At 42.5% G+C, this 15708-nt stretch overlaps 1 protein-coding gene across 3 annotated transcripts in view; it reads right to left on the reverse strand.

Annotated features, from left to right (window-relative positions):
- Positions 1 to 15708, reverse strand: part of LOC100773370 (dedicator of cytokinesis protein 1) — a 495025-nt gene that overhangs the window by 375009 nt on the left and 104308 nt on the right. For all 3 annotated transcript variants that reach the window (XM_027409107.2, XM_027409106.2, XM_035442142.1), the window contains exons 19-22: positions 14301 to 14398; positions 9688 to 9777; positions 9268 to 9368; positions 2005 to 2139 (exon numbers count right to left, since the gene is read on the reverse strand). In XM_027409107.2, coding sequence (XP_027264908.1) covers positions 2005 to 2139; positions 9268 to 9368; positions 9688 to 9777; positions 14301 to 14398 — 424 coding nt within the window. The remainder of the gene's footprint in view (positions 1 to 2004; positions 2140 to 9267; positions 9369 to 9687; positions 9778 to 14300; positions 14399 to 15708) is intronic.

The following is a 15708-nucleotide window of genomic DNA, read 5'->3' on the forward strand; positions in this document are numbered from 1 at the left end:
TGCCTGAAATTCTTGGTTCCTATTCCACACTTAAAAAATCTAAAGTGAGAGGCAGAGGATTTGCTGCTGGTTCATGCAGGTGACCTCAGTGGACTGAGTAACCATGGCCATTTCTGTTGACTAAAAGAGTCATTGGCTATGACAACAGGCTGTTGTTACAAATCTCTGAGGAATGAGAAAATCCTCACTGAGGCTGCACACACATCATCAAATCCCCTACTGAGTAGCATATGGAACAGACACTGGGCAAGATTAAAAATTTCCAGGTAAACCATGATAAAAAGCCACATCGCTTCACTATTATGGGTCTTCTTTCCAACTCATTTTCCTACGTCATTGTAATGAGTGGACTTAAGGAAATGGGAAAAAGGCGGGCTGGCAAGATGGCTCAGTTGATAAGAGTGCTTGCTGCCAAGGGTGGCCACCTGAGTAATTCCCAGAAACCACACGGCAGAAGGAGAGAACCAATTCCTGCAAGCTGTTCACTGGCCTCTACATGTCATGTACGCATGTGCAGTTGTGACATGTGCAGCGAGGGGAGGGGCATAATGAGAAAAGTAATTAAAAATGAAGATTCCAGAGGCCACAGAGTTCATGGTCGCATAATCAGCATGACTGAAATAAAACCAGACAATATAGAGGAAAGCACAGGCAACTATACCTTGTCCTCATTCTCACTTAACAGCAAGAAAATAACAGACAGCTTAAACACCCCAAAAGAGACAATCTATCTACACAAACTGCCGTGCATGAAAGCCGTGCTACTCTCCAATAAGTGAAAAGAAAGAACATGCCTTTGAGATACCGATCAAGGACAAAGCCACATGCCTCCAAACTTGGGTCTTCATATGACTACGGATTTATGGAGACCCCAGAGAGAATGGAGCACACTCAGGCCCGTGACAGGGAGAGCTGCCCAGTCACTAGTAGTTTCAACTTCTCTGACCACTACTGTTCTACACAGTCAGCAGCATGCTGCTGTGGTGTTCTTTCTGCTTTCTTTCCCTTTCTTCTCGGTACTTATGAACATTTCTGCTTCCAGCAAGCAAAGTTGAAGCTTAGAGGAAACAGGAATTAATAGGGGTCCAATGAATTTTATGTTGAGTTTTCACTGATCACAGGCAGTGTGCCCCATGCTCTGCAAAGGCAGCATGTTCTCTGATAGATGGCTTCACAAAGCCTATCTCTGTGTAGAAACCTACCACAAGAACATCAATTAATCTAGATCAGCCACCATGTGTTTACAACACTCACAAAATGGCACCCCCAAAAATAAGCACAGTTCATTCCATACCCTACTCCCTATCTCTTTTGCCAGTGTGAGATACTGGGGGAGACAGCCAAGTGATTTCATTTTAATAGCACAACTGTGGAGGTTAGAAATACCAATTTATAAATGACCAACGTTCTCTAAAATAATCAAGTCATAAATATCCCAACTTGTTTTCAAGTTGAAAATTAACTCTAATGGTGGTCAGCAGCCACGAACCAATCACTAGGCAGAGTGCCCGAGGGTGCTCTAGTATCTGTAGAAACACAGCATTCTACTGGAAGGAGAAAAGTGGCCTGGACCCCACAGTGCTCCCACGTGAGGCAGTACAACTTGATTTTGGCTTTTCCTTCTCATTGCTTGTTTCATTTTTGTTTGCTCTTGTGGGGCTTTTTGCTCTATGAAGATATACTGAAAAGTACTGCCAAGCCCTTGGTGGATGCCCAGCACTGCGTGAGAAGCATTACAAACACTTGAAGCAGACAGTGCTTGGCTCACAGGCACACTTCTGAACCTCTGAATAGCCCAAACTGTGCAGGAACAGCTTGGAAGCAGTCAGGGTCACTGTGGGCAAACAAACTTACCATTTATCTATTAGTGTTTGGTCACAAGCAGAAGGCAGGAAGAGGAAGGAGAAGGAGCCAAGGACAGACAAGAGGGCAAAGGGGAGAGAAAGAGGGAAGGAAAAAGAGAAGAGAAGTGAGGATTTGCTCTGGCCTTGGCTGAACACTTACTGGTTGAACAATACCCGTGAGCGCACGATGAACTTGAAGATGTACTCCAAGGCTTTTATGGCTTTGTACAGCTGCTCATTGACTCCTGGCTTCTCAGCACTGGCTACGTAGGTCCGTAACACCTTGGTCAGCTTCCTAGTACCAAGGAAAACACACGTCAATCAAGAGTTCAGAAATCCCAACTTGACACTTAACTGAGAGCAAAGCTTACAGGAGACTTACTTTTACTTTGGTTTCCACTTATGTATATATGCATTATTCATAAAGGTTTTCTAATCAGACAAAGCACCTGATAACATTTCTTCCTGGTAGTGTGAGAATATTAAAGGGTTCTCACTCAGGACCAACAGCCACCTCTCTGCAGGCTAGTTTATTTGCTGCCACTAAAGGCCTTATACTAAATAGGAAATTGTTAGATGACAATTTCCAAATAAACAGCACAACATTTTAAATAAATTTCCTAATGGGCCCTATTAAGAGGGTGAAAATGAGATGTTTAGAATAGATGTTCTATTTCTTAATAATTGAATTCCCCCAAAACATTTAATTTTAAAAAACATAAATAAGAACTGTAGTTCTCATGGTCATATTTATAAACTGGGAGCATGAAACAACTCACTAACATGAAAAGGTTTACACAAATCACAGCACATACAAATTCATCAGAATTATTTCTCCAATTACCCATCCCATGACAGACATAAATATGGGAAATAAATACAAATGAATTGTTCATTAGGAGACTAATTCATAATTTCTTAAGGTTTTGGCAGTTTTTATTGGGGTGGGATGAAGTTGCCTGTTTGTTTTTGTTTTTTGAGAGATTCTCTCTCTCTGTAGTCCTGACTGCCCTGGGACTATTAAGGAGTTCTCTATGGGTCTCGACCCCCTCTCAACTCCTTTTGGGGGTTGCACATTACCAGATATTATACTATCATTCATAAAAGTGGCAATACAGTTGTGAAGTAGCAATAAAATAATTTTATGGTTGGAGGTCACCATAACATGAGGAACTGTATTAAAGGGTTGAAGCATTCGAAGGTAGAGAATCACTGATAGACCAGGTTGGTCTCGAGAAGACTAGAATGAAAGCCATGTGCCATCACGCCCAGCCATAGATACCTTTTTACAAAACTGTTAGCATAGGGAAAAGCTTTAGAAGTTCTTTTTTTTTTTTCTTTTTTTTACAGCATTACATATAACCAGAGGTTCATTCAGAACTTCAGGGTATGGGAGAAGTTCAATTTAAAACAAACAAAATTTGAGAAATATAATTTTTGAAAAGCAATCAACTTCATTAATCAACAAATACATGTAAATTAAAATAAGACAGGGACAAGAAAGCATCTCAGTAGGAGGATGATGGCAGCAGGTGCCAGACCCACATCCAATCCCCAGCCCACGTGTGGGGGTGGGGAGTAAATAATGCAGTTATAGAAACAAATAAGTAAAATATTGGGTGGATAAACTGGAACAATACTCTTTGGAGAGAAACCAACAAATATATCAGGGTATTTTATCACTGACACCAGGTACAAGCAAAAATGTTCAAATCCTTTGACATCAGCAACTACCCTTTGAGGAAATTTTGTACAGCAGCAATTACAGATGTATTCAGTAACATTTGCCTCAGCTTTGTCTGCAGTTGTAAAATATATAAGCAAAGCAATGCCTATCACCTGAACTGTGTAAATAATTAAATTATGAAACTCAGCTTTGCTGCAGTGGTAAAACATAAGCAATAAGATGCCTATCACCTGAGCTGTGTAAATAACTTAATTAGCAAAGAGACTAGAACATTGTTCAGCTGTTACACAGAAACGGAGAGGCTGGACAGGAGGGTCTATCTCCACTCATGAGGATCGGTGGTGGTGTTCTGTTTGTTTCATTTATATGACAAGGTCTCCTGTGGCCCAGGCTGACAGTGAACTTGCTGCTATGCAGCTGAGTATGACCTTCGACCTCTGCTCCTCCAGCCTCACCTCCAGAGTGCTAGGATTCCAGATGTTTGCTATCAGACCTAGTTTATAAAGCTCAAGCCATGGCTTCTGCGCATGCTACCAACTCAGCTGCAACGATGGCCATACCTTGCCAATCTACACAAAGAGATATTTCTTTTGTTTTTTTGTTTTTTTCGAGACAGGGTTTCTCTGTAGCTTTGGAGGCTGCCCTGTAACTAGCTCTTGTAGACCAGGCTAGTCTCAAACTCACAGAAATCTGCCTGCCTCTGCTTACTGAATGCTGGGACTAAAAGTGTGTGCCACCACCGCCCAGCCTAAAGGGGTGTTTCTTAGTTGTTGAAGGAAATACAAAATGACACAGTAGTTTCATAAACTACCTATGTATCTCTCTGGTCCAGCAAATTTAGTCCCCAGTATTCACCCAAGAGAAATGAATACTGTATCTATAAAACACAAAAAGCTTCTCAGCCTTATACAGAATAGCAGGAAACTAGTAGTCCCCAGCCCATCTATCAATAATGACTAAACAAATCACAGAAGAGTCAATTATGACTAAGAAATATAAAAGGACCCATTTCAAACAATGACACATATAACAATATGGACAAATCTCAAAAGCATTATGGTGAAGGAAAGAGGCCAGGTGCACAAGAGTACATGATGATGTCCATGAGAAGACAAAACAGAGTTGTGATATAGAAATGAGAACACAGCTGCTTCTTTGAGAGCAAGAGGGGTCTTCCTTGGGTGTGGGACAGCAACGTGCTACAGATAACTTGTCCCCAGCAATGGTTACAAGGGTGGGGGAAGCTGAATTCATAAAATGACTCTTCTTACATGCACATTATTGTAGTGATTGAAAAGCTCTTAAATTTTATTATCTTTAAAGATTTATTTTATGTGTATGTGCCTGATATATATATATATACCATGTGTGTGCAGATGCCCACAGTGGCATCAGAACCCAGGGACCTGGAGTTATGGGCAGTTGTAAGCCACCATGTGATGCTAGGAATGAAATTCAAGTCCCTTGAAAGAGTACAAAGTATGTATAATCATTGAGCCATTTCTCCAGGCCAACTTGTGAATTTTTAAACAAGCAAAAGTATCACAGTGTATGGTTTGCAGTGATGGATCAGTGGGCAAAGTGCTTGCCACACAAGCAAGAGGACCTAAGTTCAATCCCCAGTACCCACTCAAAAAAGCCAGGCATTGTAGTAGCATATGCTCATAATACCAGCACTGGCAAAGCAGAGACATGAGGGTTTGTGGGATTCACAGGCCAGTGAGTGTAACCAAATCACTGAGCTCCAGGTTCATTGAGAGGCCCTGCCTCAAAAAATAAGATGGAGAGTGAAGGAGAACCCCTGACATCAACATTTTTTTCTATGCAGCTATACACACCTACACAGACATATGTAGATACACACACAACACACACACACAATTTTTTAAGATCTTTTTTAAATTTTTAAAAAATTTTACTCAATATGTATTGTTCTTTTGTTTGCATGTACGTCTGTGGACAACATGTGTGTCTGGCACCATCGGAGTCCAGAAGAAGGCATCACATTCCCTTGAACTAGAGTTAAAGACTGTCAGGAGCTACCACGTGGGCAATACAAGTCAAAATCATATCTTCTGAAAGAGCAGCCAGTGACCTTACTCCCTGAGACATCCTCCAGCCCCCTGCATACAATGAGAGTTGTAGAAAAACTAAGTTAAGAAGGATGAGAGGCATTTATGACCTGATCATGTTACAGCACCACAGCCCTACAGGGGAGCTAACTTCATGGTGTGAACTGAGTGTGTTCTGAAGGCTGCCCTGCAGGATCCATCTCCCATGGGGTCTGACACTGACCTGTTCACTGGGAAATGCCCCAAAGCAGAGGCCACTCCTTGTAGCCCTTTATGCCTAGGACACAGCTAAAATCCTGACAAAAGTCTGTCTCACTCAGCCCTGTTATTTTCCCAAGCATCACAACACCTTTTGTTTTCACCTCTATTCATATCCCCACTCAACAACAACAACAAAAATCCATAGCACACACTTTGGCAATGGGAATCCTTCCAACTCATTAATCAAAGAAAAGAATGGAATAGTAATACTAATGATTCACAAAGAAAATGGCCTAAACCCAGAAAATAAATCTGCAAGGCCATTTCATAACTGCCCGAAGATCAAAACCTCTGATGGGAGACAGAAAGGAGCAGAGCAAATGGAGCCTCAGTTATGCCAACAGGGAGCCCATGGCAGTCCCATGAGACCCAGAGCACAGGACGGAAAAGAGCCATGGCATGCAGGTTACATGAAGAGTAGAACTCACAGGAACACCTCCTTCTTATATCATTTGGATCAGTACTTGTTACAGTCACAGTGGGTCTCCCAGCGTCCATGAACTGTCTGTCAATGCTGTTGTGAGCCTTCTCTCTGCTTATGCAGCTCATTAGAAAGAAAGACAAAAGATGGCAACATTTGTTCCACACAGTGGAAGAAGCCTTCAACCCCAACACTTGGGAGGTGAGGTAAGCGAACCTGTGACTTAGAGGCCATCTTGATCTACAAAGTGAGTTCCAGGCCAGGAATTCATAATGAGATCTGTTGATTTTATCAGGGAACACGATGGATGGAGATCCACCTTTGACAATACATAGTGCCAGAGTTTCAAATGACTGACAGAACATTCTAAGCAACCAGAATGGAACTGAATAACAAACATGCAGGGGCAGCCTTTAGTGGTGCTCCGAATCATAAGACAAAACTTACTCCTTTGGTGTTTCAAAGTTTGGTGTTTATAAGTTTGAATACTTGGATTCATTACTGAGGAACCCAGGTTTTCCTAGAATCAAGATTTTACTGTTTTAGAGGCTGGTGAGTCGTCTCAGTGGTTAGGATCACGTCCTGCTCTTCCAGAGGAACCCTAGCACCCATGTCAGTCAGCTTACAACTGCCTGTCACTCCAGCTCCAGAAGAACTGGCACCCTTTTCTGGACTCCACAATCCTCTGCACTTACATGCACATACCCAAACAAATACAGATATATGCACACATAATTTAAGATTTTCTTTCAAAACTCTTAGGGAGAAAAGGTTTTACTGTTTTAAGTGTCAAACTTGTGGGGTCCTATTTTTTATTAAATTACTTAAATACAGGTTCCTCTTTTTTTTTTTTAACTAACTATTGCAGTTAATGTAGAAAGCAATGGATTGGCAGTTTATCAAAACATACTACAAATATCTATTTTCCAAAACACACATCTTTTCAGCAGACACAACTGGAGGGTACTGATTTTTTTTTTCTTGGTTTTCCAAGACAGGGTTTCTCTGTGCTTTGGAGGCTGTCTTGGAACTAGCTCTTGTAGACCAGGCTGGCCTTGGACTCACAGAGATCCGCCTGCCCTCTGCCTCCCAAGTGCTGGGATTAAAGGCGTGGGCCACCAACACCCAGCCTGAGGGTACTGACACACATGCATGCATGCATGTACACACACACACACACACACACACACACACACACACACACTTTTTCTCAAATGGAGTCTCATATGGCCCAGGCTGACTTCATACTCATGCAGCCTAGGAGGCTGAACTTATGATCTTCCAGACTCTACCCTCTGAGTGCTGGGATTACAGGTAAGACCCATCACAACCAGGCTATAAGATGCTGAGACTGGAACTAAGGGCTTTAAGCATTCTAGGCAACCACTCACTCTACTGAGCTATATCTCAGTCCCTAAACTCCTCCATTTTTATCTTTTCCACCTGTGAGAAACCCTGTGAGGATGTTCGCTCAACATCCCAGCACAGCAAGACTGAGACCCACAACAGGCAGTCAATACTACAGGTAGAACTCAGCACTTCTTTCAATTCCTGGGTTAAAGTAGGAAGGCTACCCAAAACAGCTGATTAGTCATGCTTAGAAGGAAAACTTTGAAATTGGCTTACATATGGAGACCCTGCTGGCCACATCCACAATCCCTGAAGAGTCATGCTTGGTCACCAGGTCAAGTAGGTGCCCCAACTCCCAACTACTTCTTTCCTAAAGAGTCTATAAGAAAGTGTCTAATATGCCAAGCCACAAGGCGAACAGAGAGCTTTAAATAAACATTAATAGAAGACTAATAAAGGGTTCATCACAGCTTGCTCTGCAGGCTTCAGAAGGTTCTGCAGCTCCTACCCTTGCCAGTGACTCTACCCATCACCTGTCATAAACAGGCAGGATGGGACAGAAAGGGAACTGCAGCACAACACTGGGTTGTTCAACCCACTGACTTCATAGGCTGGTATCCCTGGGCCTTGAGCTCACAGTACACACAGGCAGAGAAAACAGGCTTTTACAAAGTCTCCTCAGAACCATAGATGGGACCTTGGACTCATTGAGTCTAACTTTTAAGTGTGTTGTTCTTAAAGAAAAAGTATGTGTGGCTTCTTTTTTTAAATTTTCTATGCAATTACACAACATAAAATTTCAATACATGTCAATAAATCCCAACATGAGAGAACAATGAAACCCAGCAACTGCTTAGTGCTTGCTGTCCAAGCATCAGGATTTATTCTGAGCACTCTAATAACTCATTAAAATTCTCAAACAACACTACAATAATATATTTTTATAGATAAAAATGCTGAAGGCCAGAGAGGTTAAGTAAATTGCCTTAAACACACAATTCATAAAGGACAGAGCTATCACTTAAGCTCATGAATCCTGCATCCAGAATTGTGTTACCAAACAGGAGGGAAACTACCTTGCTGACCTAGGCCCTGTACATGCCCTGTGTGCTCAGACAAGCAGCCCAGATGGACAGAAAAGTGTGTGTGTGTGTGTGTGTGTGTGTGTGTGTGTGTGTGTGTGTGTGTGGTTTAATAGCTAAAACCGGTATAAGAAAGGGGAAGATATACTTTAAGGAGTAAGGAGACTGGTTGAAGAATACAAAACTTCATTTTATATACAATAAAGGGTTAATAACCTCAAAACAGACACACATTCATTTATTCACTCATTAGATGCCAGGTAGCATGCATCCATAGATCAGCTTCATAGAACATAAGCACAAATTTTCAAAGATAAATGGAAGGTATGGAAAAGAACGAAGATTCATTCTAGGACGTGAGACTTACTTGTCACATATCTCTTTCAACAAGATGCTCAGGTCTGCTAAGAAGGAAACAAGAACACCAAGTATGCCAGTAAACCCAAAGTTTCAAGTGGAGAAATGTGTGGTCATAGGCCAAAGTCACAGAGGAAATTGATTGCAAACATCACAGGAGGCAGCACTGGTTTTCAAATGACACAGAACTCACGTGTAAGCCAAGGTTGCACTGAAGTGTTTCTTGATGTAAGTCTCCAAAACAGGATTAAAATGCTGAAATTTCCTATCCGCGATTAGTCCAATGATAAAGACCTGTCGATATAACCAAAACAGTATCAGGGGTGGCACAGGAAAACCATTCTGGAATCTTCCTCTGTGACTTGAGGAAATGAGCTGGGAATGTCCCTGAAGAGGCCATTCTCAGGTTTGTATCTCCCTACCCTCACAAGGGTATTAGCATAGCTATAGTTTCACATTCAAAGGATCTTTGCACTCCTCCAGGCTTCCCCTTTGATTGACTCCACACCTGAAAGGCTCCCAAGGTGACTGTGATGGGTCCCTTCCCCCTTCAAAGGCTGCAGCATGAAAGGACACCTCACCCTCTGAGCAGATGAAAGGGAGGCCCCCTTACCAGAGCATCAAACACCAAAGTATCAAACGTCTCACTCTCAGAGTTCTCCATCATGATGTTGAAGAGAGCATCCAAGGTGTCCTGCAGGAACTGCAAAGACACAAGAGGTCAGTGAACACGGCCCTGCATCCTACCTCCCCCAGCCTAAGACAACCACGATCTCTGACAAGACTCTACTTGCTCACCTTTCCCCAGTCCTGGATATAGAGCTTTAACATATAGCCAGAAATTGTGGTATATACCTGTAATCCCAACACTGGGGAGGCTAGGGCAAGAAGATTGTTATGAGCTATACAAGGAGTCCCAGGCCCACCAGGACCCTGTCTCAATGAATACATGAATTAGTATTTAAACTACACTAACTTCCAAGATTTTATTAAGGTGACAGGTGAGTGAGCCAAGATTTTCACATGACTGAATTGCAGACAAAAGGTCACCCTGGGCCAAGCAGAGGAAGACCAGAGCTAGGAGATACCCTATGTCAGCCAGTGCTACCCAGAGCAAGCCTCCTCTTCCATATTTTCATGAGGACATATCAGATTCACCTATACAAGCCAAGTATAAGAGACCATGAGTGACCAAAAGATGCCATACAGCATCAGGTTTCAGCTGAGAAAGGGAAAGACCTTCTACCAGCTGAGCCATCAAGAAGAAAATATGAGTTGAGCATGTTCCTGCAGCTGAGGTATGCAACAGTGTACTGGAAAATGTTTATACATTACCAGTAATTGATGTATTGTTTGTACAGTGTATTGAAACCCAGAGAAACATGGTCATATAGGAAAGCAAAGCATCATTCATTTAAATAAGAAATAAGTTAGACTTCAAAGGTATGTTACCCTAGAAGCCATCAAATCCCACACCTTAAAGGAGGTGTAGAGTGGACTAGACTAGATTATCCTGAAGTGGTGAGATCCCTGGTGGTGGAGATGCCGAAGGGCATATAATACAAAAAGGAACAAGGCATAGATGCTTCATCATTAGTCATCAGGAACACACAAACTGAAACCACACAGACTCCCACATCACACCCACTATAAAGGCTATCACCTCAGTGTGGAAGAAGATGCAGAGAAATGGGAGCCTTTGTGCCTTCATTGTTAGGAGAAATATAAAATAGTACAGGGGCTTTGGAGAGTAGCTTGTCAATTCCTCAAAAACTTAAAAATATAAGTGAACAGTAGCATTCCTAGATACACATCCCAAACAAAGGAAAACCTACTGATCATACAAAACCTGCCCACAAAGATCTAAAGAGGCACTGTTTACAATGCAAAATAATAATGAAATAAGTGTCCGTCGGCTGAAGAATGAGCGAACAGAATGAATGTTTTCTATCGACCTCTATCTATCCCCTCAATGGACACAAAGAAACATGAAGTTCCTAGGAAAGCTACAGCATGGATGCTCTGTCCACTGACTGAATGTGCACGTGGCACCCCATGAAAGGAGCCATACCCAGAAGCCTCACTGCACAATTCCATTACATCAAATGTCCAGACTAGGCAAGCACAGCAAAAGAAACTAGACTATAGGTGGCAGAGACTCTGGGAAGTAACTGTTGGTACCTGTGAATTTCCTTTGTGGATAAAGAAAGTTGTACTACTTAGAGAGTACTAGGGATTATACAAACCTATAAATAAACTAGAGCTATTAAAATGAACAGAGAAAATGGAGAAAAATTATGGTATATAAGCTGCATCTCAAAAACAAACAAACAAAAAAAAAACCATAGCAGAAAGAAAAAGAAAAACCTGTTTTTAGGGGGGAAGTAGGTGCCACACACGTAGAATATCAAAGAGGTGGCTACATCAGATCCTGGATCCAAATTTTGAGATGTCCAACTTACACACAAGCAATCACAGGCTCTGGCAGAAGACACAGAGGATCTTAGATGTCACAGCCTTTTGAAGACTGAGAAAGCAGGCAATAGAAACCTGTTCCCAAACTAGTGGTGGCTCCCACAGACTACCTGTGCTTCGCGATTTAAAATCCAGAAGGACTGGCAGGAGAGCTGCAGCACAGAGAGACATGAGTCCTTGCTGTGTGCCACTGTGCTACCCAACCTCTACTACACAGAGAAAATAGGACATACAATTGGCAGAAGATAAACTACCCTTTCCATCAAGAATTCCAGTCTGGACATGACAAGATCTTAATCAACTCTGATTGTTTGGGTCTGTACAACCTTGTTACATTCCCCATCATTTTCAGATCATAAATCTTTCTTTGCAAAGGTCAAAACTTCATGCCATCTGCTGACAGGCCAATGATCCTCCATACCAGGCTCACCACAGTTCATGCAAACTCCCTGCAATAGATCTACCAATGGTATTAAGACAAATGCATGGCCCAGAGTCAGAACTAGAGAAAGCAGAGCCTCCTTCTCTGGGAAAAGCAACTGGTAGTCAGGCACAAGCACCTTCCCCTCCCCCCTCACTCTCTGAGTAGCCAGTGAAGAATGAAACAGCCATCTCCATTCTCCACTTTCATGGAAATCCATTTCTCTCACTAAGCATACAAATTCCTTTCTCAATCCATCAAGCACTGCTGTCCCTCCTCCACCATGAAAATACATAAGAGAGTCATGCAATAAATAGAATATATCCCACCATCTATCAAGCACACCAGGTAAGGACAAGTGAGGTTACCCCAGCCCAGCCACCAGAAGGAGGGAGAGAGAGGAAAAGCACTTCCATGGATGAACATTCAGAAATACTAATATATTAGCTATGAGGAATAGTCAAGAGGACAAGATGATTCTAGATTTTTTTTTTCCTGGTATGACACCAAATCAACAGAAGTACAATGAATTTGTGACATGGGGACTTCAAAATGAAAGACAAAATTTCATAAAGTCTTCTAAAGTATGTTCATTTATCCACCCAGTTTCCATCTGAACTGGGGATTTAGAATGCAAGGAAGTATAAAATGCAATTAACGTTGTCCAAGCCATTGGTACAAGAACAGGACTGAAGAGATGATTAAAATTTTAAGATTAGCGAGGGTATGTTAGAGCAGTTATACAACGGATGGAGGAAAGTAGTGCAACCAAATTAATTCACGCTGAAGTTAAGCACATTGGCGGTTAATTAAGGCCATTTTAAGTAATTAATTTTCCAGAGATAAGGCAGTCCCCTACTGCATGCTCCTCTCAGAGAAGGTGAAGAACTGAAGAGGCCAAACCAGGCAGTAGAGAAATGATTTATGAAACACCATAGGCCACTGGCCAGTTTAGCATCCCCTGTCCCAGAAGGAAAACCCTAACAATGATAACATATTTGAACAAGGGAATGACATTCAAGCATCTTATATGGAACATGCAAGAAGAACCTAAGGAAGGTAGGACTTCAGAAGAACAAACTATTAGAGGATAAGAGGGACAGAACTTGATGCTAAAAGAAGCTCAAATTACAGCTCTGACACAGGCTTCCAGGTAAGGACACTGAGTGGAGAGGATCTGAATAAAAGCAGTACCTACACATTGCAGAGTCCTTGTGGTGTGCCAGCTAGAAATCATACATCTATATCACATTCCCTCACCAAAGCTCAGGGATCGTCGAGGATGAGGGGGCAGAAAGATGTTAAGAGCCAGAGATCAGGAAGTGAAACAGTGTCTTCTGGAAGGGACTGCTAGCTTCTCTCATGAATACACAGCAGCTGTGGTTGTTTGCACAAGACTTGCACAAGATGAAGCCAGATGAGCCCTTCCCACTAAATGAGGAGCTGTGAACAGTTGATGGTTTCTCAGGGAGAGTTTGTTTTCTTGAAGGATATAGCTCCTGGGGGATTGACAATGCTCCAGTGAATGGTTCCCTGCCCGGGAACCATTTATGAGCTTCACGAATTGGAAATTATGGGTTCTTAAATTTCTTTTTCTAAAAGGCCATGAAGTTGGGAAGGGGAGTAGGGAAGTGTGGGGATGAATCTGAGAGGAATTAAGGGGAGAAGGAAGGTGAATGCAATCAAAATGTAGTGTATGGAATTCCCAAATAATGAAAATATTTCAAGTAAATGCATACAAAAACAAACAAAACTCATTGATACCCAACATTTCTCCAGAGTGAAATGTAAGGCTAGAGCATGAGCTCAATGCCATACAGGAAGGAAATGACCAGGACACACTCTTAGTGCTTGTCATATTTCTACCACGCTCAGAGCTGGCTATCCAGATCACTTCTGAGTATCTTGAAGAATCAGTAATCATGAGTCAGTAATAAGAATAGTGACAATGACTGTGGTAAGCGTGAAACAGCCCGGGACACACAAGAAGACATCCCCCATGGATTAAAAAAAACTAGACTACCATGGGTCATGAAAACCCAAGAACTCAGACAAGAAGACAATGTCATGGCTGAAGGAGGCCACTGAGCATTGTCAGCACAGCACCGAGGACTCATCTAGAAGAAACAGTCCCTAGGAGCAGGTGGATTCAAAGCCCAATCTTCCAAGTAAAGCCAGATAGCCCTTCCGAAAGGAGCCCACAGCATTGCACACATTTAGGCTTATGTCACTGCTGAGAGAGTATAACCAGAGTCTTGCATTCCCCCTGGGGTCAGTGCATGACATCAGACACAAACACATGACCAAGCCTCCTCCACAGCCCACATTACCTTTACCACCTCACCACCGTCCACCTTCATCAACTGTCTTAAGTTCTGCTGTAGAAGGTTGGTGTTGGATCTCCACTTCAGCAGCCCCAGGAGGTCCACTGTGAACAGAACACAAGAATCAGCTCCCCATTCCCGTGAGAGCTTTGTCTCAAATTCATGCAGCATGTGGGGCTCTCTGTGAACATTTCTCAAAAGAAAACGTGACTCAATTTCAAAAGGTTTGCCTGCTAAATATTTCATTACTGAGTGCCAACATACTTAACACCAGTGCAGTTGAATTCATTATTTCCAGCCACATTTACCATGAAAGGATTTTCATGTAGGAGATTTCAAAATGCATTTGGGAACCAAAACAGGTTGTGTGTGTGTCGTGGGAGGAGGGGTTCCCACCTATTGGAGATAGCTGCCAACTACTTCAACAATTGAAAGATGTTGCCCACCCAGAAAGAGCGTCCAAGCCTCGTCCTCCAAGTGGCTTTCCCCTGCTCAAGAACAAATGCCTATTTTTTATATATATAAACTAAAACAAATTTAAGTTCTGAAACTGCAAGTTGGCCAATCTGTGGAGCCACAAAGACTAGGATGAATTGAGAGTTCTCCTTGAGCAACTGCCTGCTGCCTTCCGAGCTGTTTGTGGGTTTTAGTAGAAAAGGTCAGGATTGAATATACTAGATTTCAAAGATCCAAAGGATGGGGGTGGGATAAATCTATGTGTACATGTTTGGGGTGCATCCACAAGTGTATGTGTAGATGTTTGTGGGGGGAATGAGGGGGCTGGAGAGGTGTGTCCACAAGTATATGTATAGAGGCCCCAGGTCAACCTCAGGTGTTAATTCCTCCTGAACCATTCTGCATGTTGCTTTTTAAGACAGGATCCCCCACTGAATCTGCAGTTTAACTCAACTCAATGGGCTGGGCAATGAGCTCCAGGAATTCATCCGTCTCCACTCACCCACCCCCAGGTTCTAGGCTTACAGTCACATGCCTGTGACTCTGGCTGGCTTTTATGTTGGTGCTAAGGACCCACATCATATCCTCAGGCTTGCACAGCAGGCATTCTACAGACAGAGACATCTTCCCAGGCATGGGGGGGGGGGGGTGTTTTGTTTTAAAGCTTGGAGGATTTTGCTTAAGACATTAAGATGTTCTTTGAGGTAGGAAGACAGAATGTAAGCCCAGTCTAGAAAAAGCACACGGGCCTGCAGGTGCTCACCTGCAGTTAGAGCACTATGCCACTACTTGCAAAAATGCCAACTAGCAAACTGCATCTAATCTCCTGTTCATGTGTATCAGAAGCGTCAGACACTGAAGAGACTGCAAGCACCGAAATAAATAAATAAATAAATAAATAAATAAATAAATAAATAAATAGTCGAGGCTCACACTGGCACTGAAAGCAAGCATGTAA

The sequence above is a fragment of the Cricetulus griseus genome, chromosome 3 (assembly GCF_003668045.3).
Source record: "Cricetulus griseus strain 17A/GY chromosome 3, alternate assembly CriGri-PICRH-1.0, whole genome shotgun sequence".
Lineage (NCBI taxonomy): Eukaryota > Metazoa > Chordata > Mammalia > Rodentia > Cricetidae > Cricetulus > Cricetulus griseus.